The sequence below is a fragment of the Eumetopias jubatus genome, unplaced genomic scaffold (assembly GCF_037043125.1).
Source record: "Eumetopias jubatus isolate StellerSeaLion01/CBP00866 unplaced genomic scaffold, mEumJub1_p1.0 scaffold_3, whole genome shotgun sequence".
NCBI lineage: Eukaryota > Metazoa > Chordata > Mammalia > Carnivora > Otariidae > Eumetopias > Eumetopias jubatus.
The window spans coordinates 114,521,228-114,537,944 of NW_028274809.1; the positions used below are offsets into that span (position 1 = coordinate 114,521,228).

At 35.9% G+C, this 16,717-nt stretch overlaps 1 protein-coding gene across 4 annotated transcripts in view; it reads left to right on the top strand.

Annotated features, from left to right (window-relative positions):
* The window catches only part of ZMYM2 (zinc finger MYM-type containing 2), a 109,539-nt gene that overhangs the window by 25,630 nt on the left and 67,192 nt on the right, over positions 1-16,717 (top strand). For 2 of the 4 annotated variants that reach the window (XM_028105324.2, XM_028105332.2), the window contains exons 3-7: positions 5,260-5,761; positions 6,023-6,116; positions 10,851-11,136; positions 13,684-13,849; positions 14,669-14,881. In XM_028105324.2, coding sequence (XP_027961125.1) covers positions 5,270-5,761; positions 6,023-6,116; positions 10,851-11,136; positions 13,684-13,849; positions 14,669-14,881 — 1,251 coding nt within the window. In that variant the 5' untranslated portion in view covers positions 5,260-5,269. Of the gene's footprint in view, positions 1-5,259; positions 6,117-10,850; positions 11,137-13,683; positions 13,850-14,668; positions 14,882-16,717 lie in introns of all 4 variants that reach the window. The other 2 variants (XM_088021780.1, XM_028105315.2) reach the window with 1 other exon arrangement.

Genomic DNA, 16,717 nt, shown 5'->3' on the forward strand with positions numbered 1-16,717 from the left:
TGGTGGCTGTGGTCATGGGCAGCTTAGCTTTGAAGATTATTATTATTATTTTTAAAATAAACTTTAGGCCCAATGTGGGGCTTGAACTCACCACCCTGAGATCAAGAGTCCCATGCTCTACCGACTGAGCCAGCCAGGCACCCCTTGTTTTGAAATCCATATAGAGAAGGCAGTAGTGATTTCTTTCATGGATTTGCTTTAATGTTTAACTCATATGAATATTCGACTCATAACAAGCATCAGACAAATGTTAAATATTAGTGGATGGATACACTTAATTTTTTAAAATGAATTTATTTGAGTTATGAAAATTTGGAATCACTGTTATTCAGCATATTTCAACTTTTAATACTTTCTGTAGTGGTAATGTTAAGTTTTTTTTTTTATGTGTACTTAAAATTATGTGAAGGCCTTATATGAGGGTTTCCCCTAGCATATGTTACTGTTTTACCATGAAGAAATCTTCCTTAGTGAGGAGCTGTTTTAGAGTAATGGTGTATATATTTTATTTTATTTCTTTAACATTTATTTATTTTAGAGAGAGGGAGAGAGAGCACACACAATTGGGTGGAGGGGCAGGGGGGAGAGAGAGAGGGAGAAATGCAGACTTCCTGCTGAGTGCGGAACCCGACTGGGGGCTCCATCCCACAACCCCGAGATCATGAACTGAGTGGAAATCAAGAGTCAGGTGCTTAACCAACTGAGCCACCCAGGCGCCCCTGGTGTATATATTTTAATTTTTGAAAATATTTAAATGTCTTAGAGTATGGAATGGTAATTTGTAGATCTTTGAGTATGTCAAATGAAGCCACCCCTTAAACTTTTAAATAGAATTAATCTGTTTTCTTTAAAGCAGATATAAATGTATCTTCTGCTATTTCCCACTATCAACATGTATTCCATACTGACAGAGACACAGTTCTTGCTCTTAGAGTAATGATTTGGAGACTGGCTTTGGAACTGAGCAGTTTTACTGTGTCTGAGATACGGTTTTATTATAGAAAAGTTAACATTTCTTTTATTTAACTCAACAAAGTTTTGTCACAGTTAAGTGAAAATACAATAAGGCTTTTCCTATAAAACACTATTTGTTATTGAAAATATTTCATTTTCATTACTATGTTGATTGAATAGGATATGGTGCTCTCTGGAAACTAAACTTGGTTTGAGTAGGATGCTTAAGGTCAGAGAATAGCACATTATATATAAAATAAGGGACTAGGTTATATACCTTGACAATTAAATAATCATGTTACTTAAAAATAACTCTGGTAGTCAAAATGAACATATGGGTTTTTGCCTTCTGGCCCTTCCACAAATTTTTGGGACAGCTGAGTTGTATACTCTGTGCCTAGGCACTCTTTTAGGTTCTAGATGGTCAGTGAGAAGAGCAAATTAGTTGTGGTCTATCCAGTGTTTTAATAATATGGTTGTTATACCCCTATTTAATGTCTCTGAAAAGTGCTTATTCTGTATCCCTTTTGTTTCTGGAGATTGATAATCCCCTCCTCTTCAACTAATGCTTTATCAGCTTTATATTGTTTTCTGTTGTTGACTTCTGTTTTTCCCATTATTCATTCAGGTGCTTAGCTGCCTGAAATTCTTTTTAGATTAATGTTAAATCTAAAGTGCAACTTGTTGGGGTGCCTGGGTGGCTCAGTCGTTAAGTGTCTGCCTTTGGCTCAGGTCATGATCCCAGGGTCCTGGGATTGAGCCCTGCACGGGGCTCCCTGCTCAGCAGGAAGCCTGCTTCTCCCTCTCCCACTCCCCCTGCTTGTGTTCCCTCTCTTGGTGTGTCTCTCTCTGTCAAATAAATAAATAAAATCTTGAAAAAAAAATAAAGTGCAACTTGTTGATCACCTCTCCTACTCAGACTCCCCGCTCCTCATAAGCTATGTATATCAGTATAATGTGATCCTTTCAGAGGTTTTTTTTTCCATGAATTTACATAAAAATATATGTACTGTGTGTATCTTTTTAGGTTTTTAGAGAATACATAACATTGTAGTAATAATGTTCTGTGTTCTGTGACTTTTTTTCCAATCAACAGTAATCTTGTTGATCTTTTCATGTAAGTGAGATCTACTTTTTATTTTTTAAAGATTTTATTTATTTATGTGAGAGAGAATGAGAGAGCGCACATGAGAGGGGGGAGGGTCAGAGGGAGAAGCAGACTCCCTGCTGAGTAGGGAGCCCAATGTGGGACTCGATCCCGGGATTCCAGGATCATGACCTGAGTCGAAGGCGGTCGCCCAACCAACCGAGTCACCCAGGCGCCCGAGATCTACTTTTTAAAAATCACTAATCTGTTCACTTTTTTCCATCTCCTATCATCACCTTTGTTTCAGGTACTATTATCTCTCACTTCGATCAGTGGCCATCTAGTTCGTTTCTTTGCTTCTAGTCCTGCCTTTTTATAATCCATTTCCCAAATAGCAGCCCAAACAATGTATTAAAAATGTAAGCAACATGTTAATCTTTATTGAAAACACTACAATGTTTCCTGTTGCAGTAAAATCCAAACTTGGCATTTAGAATTCATGATTGCTAATTTCAGGGATGTTTACTTGTTTTGTTTATTGATTTTTTTTTTTTTTCCTCTCAAGTGTCCAAATCAGTGTCTTGTACATACTAGGTTAGGTGCTTCATAAATCTTTGTTGAATGCAGTTAATGAACTAACTTGGCCTTGGTGGGTTTTTCTGTGCAAGTTTTTATTTATTTATTTTTAAAAGATTTTATTTATTCATGAGAGACAGAGAGAGAGAGAGAGAGAGAGAGAGAGAGGCAGAGGGAGAAGCAGGCTCCCAAGGATCAGGGAGCCCGATGTGGGACTCGATCCCAGGACCCTGGGATCATGACCTGAGCTGAAGGCAGATGTCCAACCATCTGAGCCACCCAGGCGCCCTCTGTGCAAGTTTTTATATCTCCTACAGTTATTTGCTACCAACTTGTTCAGCCACATTGGTCTTTATTCTCTTGCTTGAATTCACCAACTTCATTACCTCAGGCTTTTGCAGGATGCCCTTCCTACAGTTTTCCCACAATTGGATCTTTCTTGTCATTCCAGATTTCAGTATAAATAGCACCTGCTCAAAGAGGTCTTCTCTGATCAATCTATTACCACTTTGTTTTTAAAAACTTTAATTTTTGCTTTAAAATCAAGTGAGAAATTATGTTCAGAAATTAAAATATAACAAAATATACAATGAACAATTTCTCCATCCCTGTCACCTATCTGCCAAAGTGATATTTATGTATATTAGTATCGTCTTCATTGTCCCAGACACTCCTTATAGCAAAATGAGCAAATAGCAATATATATGAAGTAGTCAATGTTCTTAAACCAGCCTTTTTTTTGTTTTTATTTTTTTAAACTGGACTAAGTGGTTTTATTAGAGAAAGAGGATTACAAAGGATTTAAGAGTTGGTGTTGGGGCTCTTAAACCAGTCTTTAAGACTTGTACAACCACTGGGCACCTGGGTGGCTCAGATGGTTAAGCGTCTGCCTTCGGCTCAGGTCATGGTCCCGGGGTCCTGGGATCGAGTCCTGCGTCGGGCTCCCTGCTCCTTGGGAGCCTGCTTCTCCCTCTGCTTCTCTCTCTCTCTCCCTCTCTCTCTCCCTCTGTCTCTCATGAATAAATGAATAAAATCTAAAAAAAAAAAAAAAAGACTTGTACAACCACTGTATCTTCACCTTCTCAGATGATTTACTCTGTGAAAATTAGGCTACCATGTATTAACCACTTCAAATTCCCATCCACTCCATCTACAGAGTGACCTGCAATCAGTCTATACCCACCCTTCCTCTCCCCCCCTTTTATTCCCCCCCACCTTTTTTTTTTTTTTCTAATTCTCTGATTCATGTTCAGGATTAGTTCCACTACCACCTGTGTCCATGACCTCATCCTCTCCATCTGCTCAAGAACTTATTTTCTTTTCTGGCTCTTCACTGTTAACTCTCTGCTGTCTCTTTGGCTTCAGCACAGCCCTGCATATATATCAGATGCTCAGAAAATATTGGTTGAATATAGCAGAGTAATGAAGAGTTTGGACTATTGAATTATAAAGACCCGGGCATGCATTCTAGCTATGTGACTTGGGCAGATTAGTTAGCATCTCTAAACCGTAATTTCTTATTCATTAAAATGGGACAAAAACTACAGCTATATCAAGAGTTGTTCTGAAAATGTAACTAAGAAGTGGAATGTGTAAATTTCCTGTGGCCATTGTAACAGATTACCATAAGTTTGGTGGATTAAAACAACAGAAACTTTTTTTCTCTAATGATTCTGGAGGTCTTAAGTTGGAAATCATTGCCACAGGGCTCAAATCAAGGTGTCAGCAGGGCCATCCTTCCTCTGGAGGCCCTAGGAGAGAATCCACTCCTTGCCTCTTCTACATTCTGGTGACTGCCAGTATTCCTTGGATGCGTTACTTCAGTCTCCCATATCCAGTATGTCTCTATGGTCACATTGCCTTCTCTTCGCCTGTCATCTCCTTCCACCTCCCTTTGCAAGCTTATGCATTTAGGGTCCACCCAGCTAATCTGTTTTTAAATCCTCAATCTTAATCATACCTGCAAAGACCCTTTTCCCATATAAGGTAACCTTTACAGGTTCCAGGGATTAGGATCTGGTATCTTTGGGAGCCATTATTCAGCCTGATATGTGGATATAAAGCACACAGCATTGATACTGTCAAATAAAGATTTAAGCTTTCTGGATAGGGTCAAGAAAGATTTCACATTCTCAGAAGGATTTAATTATATAGTTATAAGGGAGCTAGGGAATATGAGAAAAAGGAATTAAAAAAAGATGATGTAAGGGAAATTAGGGATTAGATTGTATCATCTTATTTAATACAGTGGATAAATGGGATAAAAGTATAGAGAAGGGATTTTTGTTGTCAGGTTTTGGTTATTTTCCTGTTCAAATACATATCAAAGGATTTATCTGTATTTTCAGTATTAAAGTTTATAGCTTAAATAGTATGGTAAAAAGGAGGTGGTGGAGGTGGAAATATACTGCATATCATTACAGAAAATTGGTTAATTTTCTTTTTATATTCAAGAGGTTCACATGTAAACTATGTAAAATGATTAGTGAATGAATTCATAGATTGGATACCAAATTTTTCTTTTATTGGATAAGAATTATTGTCATTTAGAATAAAAAGAAAAGTACTTTAAAATACTTGAGTTAGAAGAGCAAAAGATTATATTGACATTTGTTTTCTTCTTTTTTCCATCTCCTTTACAGGTTTTTTGGCATGGACACAGGTTCAGTGGGAGGATTAGAATTGACTGATCAGACTCCTGTTTTATTAGGGAGTACGGCCATGGCAACTAGTCTCACCAATGTAGGAAATTCATTTAGTGGTCCACCTAATCCTTTAGTTGCTAGATCTAATAAATTTCAAAACTCGTCAGTGGAAGATGATGATGATGTTGTTTTTATCGAACCTGTACAACCTCCCCCACCTTCTGCACCGGTGGTAGCTGATCAAAGAACCATAACATTTACATCATCAAAAAATGAAGAACTACAAGGAAATGATTCCAAAATTCTTCCTTCCTCAAAAGAGTTGGCTTCTCAGAAGGGAAGTGTAAGTGAGACAATTGTCATTGATGATGAAGAGGACATGGAAACAAATCAAGGGCAAGAGAAAAATTCCTCCAATTTTATTGAACGGAGACCTCCTGAGACTAAAAACAGAACCAATGATGTGGATTTCTCCACTTCCAGTTTTTCAAGAAGTAAGGTAAATGCAGGAATGGGTAATAGTGGTATCACCACAGAACCAGACTCTGAAATTCAGATTGCTAATGTTACAACCTTAGAAACAGGTGTAAGCTCTGTGAATGATGGCCAATTAGAAAATACTGACGGGAGAGATATGAACTTAATGATTACACATGTAACATCACTGCAGAATACCAACTTGGGAGATGTCTCTAACGGACTGCAGTCAAGTAATTTTGGTGTTAATATACAAACATACACCCCATCTTTAACTTCACAGACCAAGACTGGAGTAGGACCTTTTAATCCTGGTAGAATGAATGTGGCAGGAGACGTATTTCAGAATGGAGAATCTGCAACTCATCATAATCCTGGTAAGCATTAAGTGATCTACTCCATGTAAAATTGCCTGATTCTTTTTTCACTGTAGTAATTGGTATTACCTTGGTTAGTTTATTCATGTAAGAGAAGTTCATTACATTGACTATTAAAAGTTTGAAATTTTAGCTAAGAAGAGATGTAAAAAGCATGTATTTCTTTGCAGATTATTAGAAAATTAATCCCAGAAATCTATGTCTAAAGGATTGTAATAAATACTCTTCACATTCACTACCACTGGAGTCTAACAATTTGGCATCTTATTTGTCATATACTTAGTTTTTGCTAATATATTTTTAGTATTTAGTAGTAATGTGTAAATAGTGAAATAAAATAAGTAGCATACTTAAGGAATAATATAGAATAATAGGTGCATTTAGATTTGTTTTTACTTTACTTTTAAAGTAATTTTGATTGCTTATCTGATTTTAATTTTTTCTTATTAGCATTTTATTCCTTTTTTTAATATTTAAGGTTGTTAAATTTCTGATCTCTGATTCAGGCAGCTTTGCTTTGTGAAAACATTAAAAAAGAGAAGTTGTAAGAACTCTGGCTTTTGATGACCTTGTCTTTATGTCCCTTTCTCTTTCACTTCTGCCCCCAAACCTTTTTATGTCTGTCTCTCTTATATATCCTTCTCTGTTTTTCTCTCATTTTCTCATCATTTTAGGCTCATTAGCAATGTTATTGGCCTAGAAATTGTGGAGAATAGTAAGGAATGACTAAAATATAGTAGTGTAGAATGGTATAAAATGCTAGTCAGTTTTCCTTTTTTCTTATTTTTTTGGTTATGAGAGTAATGTTTAATTATTGAAGAATTTTTGGAAAATCTATAATTAAAAATTGAGGGAAAAAATTCCCGATAGTATTATTAACTGAAGATTACCACTGTCACTGCTTTAACTGACTGTCTTTAAGGCTTTTTCCATTTTATTTTTATTTTGGTTGAAATGCAGCTCTGAATAATTTTTCTTCCTGTTTGTTTCCCACTTTACATTATATTTTCTCATACCATTAACATTTATACACAAAGGTTTTAATGGCTGCCCAGTAAATACGGATATACCGTTCCCATATTTGGCAGTTTATACTATTTCCCATATTTTGTTAATTATAGGTTTATGATGAACATCTTCTCATTTCTTTAGAGTATATTCTTAGAAATGATGTTCCTAGGCCAGAGGATATCACTGTCCCCCTCCTTCCAAAGATTTTTGGTTGAAAAATCTGTTGGGTTTATAGTGATTTTGAAAGAAATAGGTTCCTTATTACTCAATTTGGAAAATTTCTCCTGCCTTCCAAGACCTTTTCTTTCTGTGTGTGTGTGTGTGTGTGTGTGTGTGTGTATTCATAGGTAGGTCTGGATTGGGGGGTGATATGTGTGTGAGTTTGTATGGGCATTTTAAAGTTGTATATTGCCTTCCAGAAAGGTTTTACCAATTTATACTACCAGCTGTATATATATAAGTTTCTTTCACTGTAACCTTCTGGCTCACATAAAAGTTTAAGAAATGATAATGCTCAAATTAATAGCCATTTTATCTTTACTGCAATTATAAATATATTAAAAACATAAGAGTATGAAGAGGAAAATAATTAATCTCACCATTGAGAGTAGTACATTTAATTCTAACCTGAGATCATAGTTTAGGTTCAGTTTTGTAAACTCTTTTCTCCTACCATCCCTTTAAATACCTAACAATACATCGTGAACTTTTGACTATATCAAGTCTGTATATTTGATTTTATTCTCTATTTAGCTTAGTTCCAGTTTTTACTATTTAAATAACTCTTAAGAATATTCTTATGCATGTATTTTACGGTCTTATTTCTTTAGGAATATTGCTGAGTCAAAGGGGCATATCATTGTAAGAATTGTCCTCCTGGGGGGGTGCCTGGCTGGCTCAGTTGGTAGAGCATGTGATTCTTGATCTTGGTGTTGTGGGTTCAAGCCCCTGTTGGGTGTAGAGATTATTTAAAAAATATTTAAAAATAAAAAAAAGTATTGTGTTCCTGTTTACTGAAACTTATACAAGGGACTGTATATTACTTATCAGAAAAACTAAACAGATACACCTTTTGCTCCTTTGTTTATGAATTAGCTCTTGTTTTTATTTGCTACTTTGATTTGTAATTGGGAGTTATAAAATCTTGGCTATTTATACTGGCTCTCAGACTAATTGTGACTTGGGCAAATTAAGCTGTTATCCCTTGATGTCCTTTGTATAAAATAGAGGGTTTAGACAAAACTTCTCTTCCTAAAACTATTTTGATATTGGAGGATGTGAAAATTTGAAAGTAGGAGAAATATAAGAGCTGAAAAATAGATTAAGGGTGACATATTATTTATACAGGTCTAAAACTAAATTTAAAAAAAAGCATGCCATTTTTTCAAAATCAAGTTAATAGATGTCCTTAAGTTTAAATAGTTTAAGTATGTATTCAAGTGATAAACCTACAGAATCAAGAATCTTAAGGAGCCAGTAATTGTGTTTCAATAAGCTATTTCTTCTAGCATATGTTCAAATATAATTTTCAATTGGAGGCCCTTCATAAGGTGAAATTTTTAGTTAGTGACTACAATTAACTCTTAAACATTGCAGGGATAAGGGGTGCCAATCCCCCCCCCTCCGGCCTACTGTGCTCTTGAAAATTCACATGTAACTTTTGACTCCCCCAAAATGTAACTACTAGTAGCCTACTGTTTGTTTTGCTAGTAGCCTGCTGTTGACTAAAAGCCTTAATGATAAATAGTCAACACGTATTTTGTATGATATGTATTATATACTGTATTCTAACCATAAAGTAAGCTAGAGAAAGGAATGTTATTAAGAAAATCATAAGGAAGGGTGCCTGGGTGGCTCAGTTGGTTAAGTGACTGCCTTCGGCTAAGGTCGTGATCCCGGGGTCCTGGGATTGAGTCCCACATCAGGTTCCCCCTGCTCTGCGGGGAGCCTGCTTCTCCCTCTGCCTGACACTCCCCCTGCTTGTGCGCGCTCTCTCTCTCTCTCTCTCTGTCAAATAAATAAATAAAATCTTAAAAAAAAATCATAAGGAAAAGAAAATACCTTTATGATACTGTATAATAAAAAAAATCTGCATATAAGTGGACTCATGTAGTTCAAACCCAGGTTGTTCAAGGGCCAACTGATTTTCTTTGTATTCATTAATGTTTTTACCTGTTTATTAAAACTGGTCCATTACCTTCATAATAACAGGGTAACAGGATTCTAGAATGCACTCAGTTTACTCTGTGTATAAAGTACAATTTTTGTGGGGAGGCATATTGTGGAGTAAGGTAAAATTTTAGTAACAGTGTTATGTAGCCCCTTGAAATCATTAGGTTGATGGACTGGGTTGGAACCAGGAAATCACCCTCCTTAAGGTTTTGGTAGTAGAGAAGTTTTCCTGAGCTCCAGATATATTTGTACTTCTGTGGAAGGAAAAAAAATTGTTTTTCGTATAGAAGGGCAGCGTTTTATGTATGGAAGTTCAAAATTTGGAAGAACCTAGAAAGGAAAAAAATTACTAGAGACAATAGAGACAAGAAATGGTGGTCTTTGAAGTTTCAGAAGGGAAAAAAGTTATGGTATTGTTAGTGTAGTGAGGTTTGTGGAGTAGTAACTAGTGTAGTAAGCTGGATACTTCCTGTTAAGCACCAAAGAAGCTTACTATTAAAGAGAGAAAAGATAAATTACTCTGCACTCCAGTGTTAATGTTACACATATCTTTTAATTCTGTGCGATGCTGAAACTTTGCAGTGAGAGAGTAATGAGATGTTGGGTTGGTCACTGTATGTTGGCTTATGACTTCTGTGTTACAGTCTAATTTCTTTGAGATTATGTGGTCTAGAGGCCATGGAACTAAATGTGAAAAAAGCTGTTTTTAAAAAGATGTTTTGAGGTGTGCCTGGGTGGCTCAGATGGTTAAGTGTCCACTCTTGATCTCAGCTCAGGTCTTGATCTCTGGGTTGTGAGTTCAAGCACCGTGTTGGGTGGAGCCAGTGTGGAGCCCACTTAAAAATATATATATATTTTTAATATAATCCTATATAAACTTTATCAGACCTGTACTATATTTGTCAAAGGTTCTGATTGGTCAAGATTTTATTATAGTTTTATGTTGATGTATGTGTTCCTTACTTAAAGGAATATTCTATAAATTAATTCTTCCTGTTTACTAAATAATGACTAATATTTTTTAGTGCTTTCTCTATGCTAGTCACTATGGTTTATTTCATGTATTAACATTTAATGTTACCATTTGTAGTTTGGTACAATTTCCAGTTTAGAGAAGAGTTAGGCACAGAGTTTAAGCAACTTTCCAGTCTAGTGGTTGGAGTCTAAATGTCAACTAGACTTGCTTCCTTCCTCTCTTTCTTTCTTTGACAGAGAAAGAGAGACAGTGAAAGAGGGAACACAAGCAGGGGGAGTGGGAGAGGGAGAAGCAGGCCCCCCGCTGAGCAGGGAGCCCGACGTGGGGCTCGATCCCAGGACCCTGGAATCATGACATGAGCTGAAGGCAGACACTTAATGACTGAGCCACCCAGGCGCACCTCAACCAGGCATTCTTATTCCAAAACTATGGTTTTTATTTATCTGCTATACTGCTGCCTTATTAATGTCTTAAACTTGTACAAGATGGGAAGTTAAAACTGTTGATGTAAATAACATTGTCAATGTGTGTAAATACCTGTTTCATTACTTTTCCTTGTGCATTTTGTTTTTAAGATTCCTGGATTTCCCAGTCAGCTTCATTTCCTCGTAATCAGAAACAACCAGGGGTGGATTCTTTATCACCAGTGGCCTCGCTTCCTAAACAAATTTTCCAGCCTTCTGCACAACAACAACCCACTAAACCAGTTAAAGTCACTTGTGCAAACTGCAAAAAACCTTTACAGAAGGGACAGACAGCTTATCAACGAAAAGGATCAGCTCACCTCTTTTGTTCTACCACCTGCCTTTCTTCCTTCTCTCACAAGCCGGCTCCAAAGAAACTTTGTGTTATGTGTAAAAAGTAAGGTTTACCTTTCTTCTTTTTTTTTTTTAAATTGAAGTACAGTTGACACATGGTGTTACATTAGTTTCAGGTATACAACATAGTGATCTGACAAGTCTGTAGATTATGCTTTGCTCACCACAAGTGTAGGTAAGGCTTACCTTTCAACATAATTCCATATGATTGAATATTGGTGGTATATAATTTTAGGGAAATTATGAGTCTTAGCCTTGATCTTAGCCATAAGGCTGAGAAGTGATTATAAGAGTCTTAGAGGTGATTTATGGTGTTTGAAAAATTGGTAAGCCAGTTGTTTGAATCTTAAAGCCAAACTTTCTCTGCCACCACCAGGTGGCTTATGATTAAAAGGCTTCCTATTTGGATAGGCTTTGGGGTTGGTTGGTTTGTGTTTGTTTATTTATTATTATAAAAGATTTATTGATTTATTTGAGAGAGAGAGAGCACATGCGTGAGCTTGCAGTGGGGAGGGGGTCAGAGGGAGAGGGAGAGAGAGAATCCCAAGCAGACTCCATGCTGAGCATGGAGCCATACTTGGGGCTTGATCCCTGAGACCACGACCCTAGCCTAAATCAGGAGTTGGATGCCTAGCTGACTAAGCCATGCAGGTGCCCCTGGGGTTGATTTAAATACTAGGCCCTTGTAATTTTGTCTGTAATCTCCACTGGACTCCTTGAATTTGTCAGAATGCATGCATGTTTATTTGCATTATTAATTATTAGAATTTAGTTCTAGCCAGATAAAATTGTTTTGCAGTTTATATATAACTAGTTCTGTATAAAAATCGGTCAAATTTTGTACTATCTTCATATTAAGATTATTTTAAATTGGCAGGTCTTTGGATTTTATGTTTTTATGTTTGTTTTGAACATTAAATCATTAGAATACTCACCATTTTAAGACTCAGATACCAGTTTTTTGATAGCCTTGGAGAGAGACACTTCTCTCTTCTGCCAATTTTTAGGTCTGGCTTCAACTAGTTAAAAATAAATGGAATATTGGGGTACCTGGGTGGCTCAGTTGGTTGATAGCAGCTCAGGTCTTGATCTCAGAGTTGTGAGTTCAAGCCCTGTTGGGCTCCGTGTTGAGCCTACTTAAAAAGAAGTGGAATATGGCATATTATGTGTATGGTCAAACCAGGTAGATTTTCTTTCTGTACCATCCTCTTGGTGTAGCCCAAGTTTGTGAAGATATTTTTAGATCTTAGAACTTTGAAGAAGGCTTAGTGTTCTGTCCAAGTTTAATAAATTCAAATATTGGAACAGTTATCTAGTTTTTAGACTGCTTTATAGTAAACTTTTACATACTATAATACAGGACCTCGAAATTGAGAATTTTATTAAAGGAAAACTTCACAGGTCATCAGTATTGTTTTCTACCATTTCTTTTTTTTTTTTAAACATTTTATTTATTTGAGAGAGAGAGCAGGAGAGAGAGCGAGTGAGCAGGGGGGAGGAACAGAGAGGGAAAAGCAGGCTCCATGCTGAAGGGAGCCCGATGTGGGGCTCAGTTCCAGGACCTTGGAATCATGACCTGAGCTGAAGGCAGACGCTTAACTGACTGAGCCACCCAGGCACCCTGTTTTCTACTATTTCTAATCGTATTTGGAGAGCTGTAGAGATGTATAGAATAGTAGGTGGGGTTATTTTGGGTTATGGGTATGGGGGTTTACTTAAGTTCAGTTATCCTCTCTAGAATATATGTCATATTTCTGTGACCTAGATCTTCCAAGCTTTCTACTTACCCACGGGAAAGGAATTGACTAGGTATTATAAATTTATACCTCAGATTAGACCTGGACATTAAACTCCATATAAATAATACTTTCTTAAAAAAGATTTTATTTATTTTTTAAAATATTTTATTTCTATTTTATTATTTTTAGATTTTATTTATTTATTTGACAGAGATATAAGGGCAGGAACACTAGCAGGGGGAGTGGGAGAGGGAGAAGCAATCTTCCCGTTGAGCAAGGAGCCTGATGTGGGGCTCTATCCCAGGACCCTGGGATCATGACCTGAGCCGAAGACAGACGCTTTAACGACTGAGCCACCCAGGCGCTCCTAAAAGATTTTATTTATTTATTTGACAGAGAGATAGCACAAATAGGCAGAGTGGCAGGCAGAGGGAGAGGGAGAAGCAGGCTCTCCACCAAGCAGGCAACCCGATGTGGGGCTTGATCCCAGGACTCTGGGATCATGACCTGAGCCTAAGGCAGCCACTTAACCGACTGAGCCACCCAGGTGCCCAAACAAATTTTTTTTTTTTTTAAGTATTTCCAATATCTGAAAGCCTTGTGAAGGAGTTTGAAGATAAATTGAACACTGGCAAAGATTTAATAGTGTAAGATACTTTTGCTTCTTAATCTTTTGTGTTCATATTTTATTGCCAAGAGGTTTTAAATAGTAAAAGTGAGTTCATGGACCTAAAAATGGTGTTTGATGCCCAGGGTTCAATTTATGGAAATTAGAAATGTTAGTTATTACTCTTATATTTGATTTCTTTTAAAACAGAATTTTACTTTAAGTTGTTCTGCTTATTTTTCAGAGATATAACTACAATGAAAGGAACCATTGTTGCTCAAGTGGATTCAAGTGAATCCTTCCAGGAATTCTGTAGTACATCTTGTTTGTCTCTCTATGAGGACAAACAGAATCCTACTAAAGGAGCTCTAAATAAATCAAGATGTACAATTTGTGGTAAACTAACAGAGGTTTGTATTTTTGTGCCTTTTCTCTTTAGTTCTAACTAATGGGAATATTCTTAACTTTAGTTATGATTAACTTTCATCAGTATATATTTCCTTAAAACTGAGGATATATAAAATTTATCTTATAAATATCCCATTATGTAATCCCGTTCTCCTGTGGGGAGAATGATTTAGGAAATATTAAAATACTATATTAATTGATTCTTCTTGAGGTTTGCAACACGTAAAGACAAAACCGTTGTGTTTAAACATACAGGTTGACTACCAAAGAAAGACAACAAAATAGGAAAAAAAAAGACAACAAAATAGAATGCTTAAGAAGGAGAAAAAGTGGAGGAAATATTTTTTGATAACTGCACATTATTAATATGGTATTAAAGTTTTTGCATTTGTTTGAAGAAAAAGAAACCTGTGTACCATTCATACCTCATTTGAATTATTTATAATATTGTTCTCTCCTCCCTTTCTAGAGCAATGTACTTAATTTTAGTTCCTTTTGGATTTGTCTAAAGATTTCCAATCTGTTTGTTTTAGAATTTTATACTAACCTTATCCAAACTGGGTTGTTTCCTCTCATTTTTTTAGATATTTCTAGAGAAGTTTGTAGTGATGTCAGTAGTTGTTCTCCCTCTGCCATACATGTATTTCTTGTGTATAAAATAGTTCAAAGAATAATGAAAGGTATTTTGTTTTTCTCTTTACCTAAATAAGCCTTCCACAGAAAAATCATTGAGGCTTTTTCTTTCTATTGGAGCACCTTGTTATTAATGTACTTGTGATACTCATTTGTCTTTAAAATTTTGTTTGTTTGCTTGTTTTTAGATTCGCCATGAAGTTAGCTTTAAAAATATGACTCATAAGCTGTGCAGTGACCACTGCTTTAATAGATACAGAATGGCCAATGGTTTAATAATGAATTGCTGTGAACAGTGTGGCGAGTACCTGCCCAGCAAAGGTGCTGGAAATAATGTCCTGGTGATTGATGGTCAGCAGAAACGATTTTGCTGTCAAAGTTGTGTCAGTGAATACAAACAGGTAATTCATGATCTAATCAAAATTGGCCATTCTTTTGAATATGTTTTAAATTGTAATAGTTTTACTTTAGCAGCATTTATTAACTAGGTTTAACCTGGAATCTCATTTAATTCCATTATTGTATTCATCTTGTGGAGATGACCTATCCCAAATGAATACTGATATATGTAGATTATTGGGCATTGTGTGATTTTACATATAATGGTAAATGCTAGCAGAATGATTCCTCATTTGAAATATTATTTGTTTATGGGTAGAGGAGAGGGGTTGCAAATAATGATTTTTCAAAGCTTAGCTTAGCAATGATTATCTTATTTATATTTCAGTGTTAAGGTCTCAAAAGAGAGAAACAAAATTTAGTTTGTTTTTGAATATATACATATGGTTCAAAAGTAAAATGTACATAAAACAATATATTCAGAGAAGACCAGCTCCTATTTCTGTCTTCTCCTTTTGGTTCCTACTCATCTTTTATAGGTATTAGCTTTTCAGTTCTTAATATTTTATGTGTTGTTATTTATGAAAAATTAAAATATATAATTCATTCTTAGTTTCTCTTTTTTCTGTAGAAAAGACAGCATACTGTATGTACTATGCTGCATCTTCCATTTTTTACTTCATACTATATCTTGGAGATCATTGTATTATCAATGATAATGGACTTTCCTCTTTTTTTTAATGGCTGCTTAAGTTAAATTTTCAGGAAATTTTTGAGCTGGTTATTAAAAACACTCTATTAAAAATAAATTAAACTTAGATAAGTTTATATTAGTCTGCTAGGGCTGCCATAACAAAATACTAGACTAGAGGGCTCAAACAACAAATTTATTTTCTCACAGTTCTGGCTACAAGTGCAAGACCAAGGTGCCTTTCTGGGTTGGTTTCTGGTGGGGCTGCTCTTTGAGCCTTGCAGATATCTTCCTTCCTGCCATGTCCTCACCTGGCCTTTCCTTTTTGCAAAAGGGTGGTGGGGGTAGGGGAGGAGAGGGGATCTCGGATATCTCTTCCTCTTCTTATAAGGAAGGATCTTAGTCCTGTCTGATTAGGACCGCACTCTTAGTACTTATTTAACCTTAACTGCCCCCTTATAGGCCCAATTCCAAATATAATCTCATTAGGAGTAGGGCTTCAACACATGAATTTTGGGGGGAACACAATTCAGACCTTACCAATATTGAAAACAAAATAAGTACTCAAAACCTATTACTTTCTAATTATTTTATTTTAATATTATTTGTATTCTTAAGGTTATTTGCATCTCTTGTGTTTATATAATGGAGCTATTACTCATAATGGTGTGCTTTTATGCATCTCTTCCCAATTTCATGTTTAGTTTCATTTTGTAGCCTGAAATTAGCCGTAGTGGGATTTTCATGGCAAATGTTGCAAATTATGTCTCCCTTAATCTCTGAAGAGCTAGTGGTTAACCATGTCCCAGACAGCACTGGGCTGTGTGATAGTTTATTTGTTCACTTTCCTATTGGATGGTATTGGGGTTATTTCCAGTTTTTTGCTATTAGAAATAATAGATGATGAATAACCTGGTGTATGCTTTATTCTGTGGAGGTATGGCATCAGGGTAGATTCCTAGAAGCTGGATTGCTTGTCTAAGGAATGCATATGTTAGTTTGTTAGATATTGTTAAATTCCCCTCTGTTACAATTGTACCAGTTTGCATTTCTATCAGTAATATATGTGAAAGTGCCAGTTTCTCCGTTGCCTGTCCAACTGAGAATATTAACACATCATTCTGATTGGTAAAAATGATATGTTAATATTGTTGTAATTTGTAGTCCTTTTATTAGGAATGATGAGCAGTTTTTTATATTTCAGAAC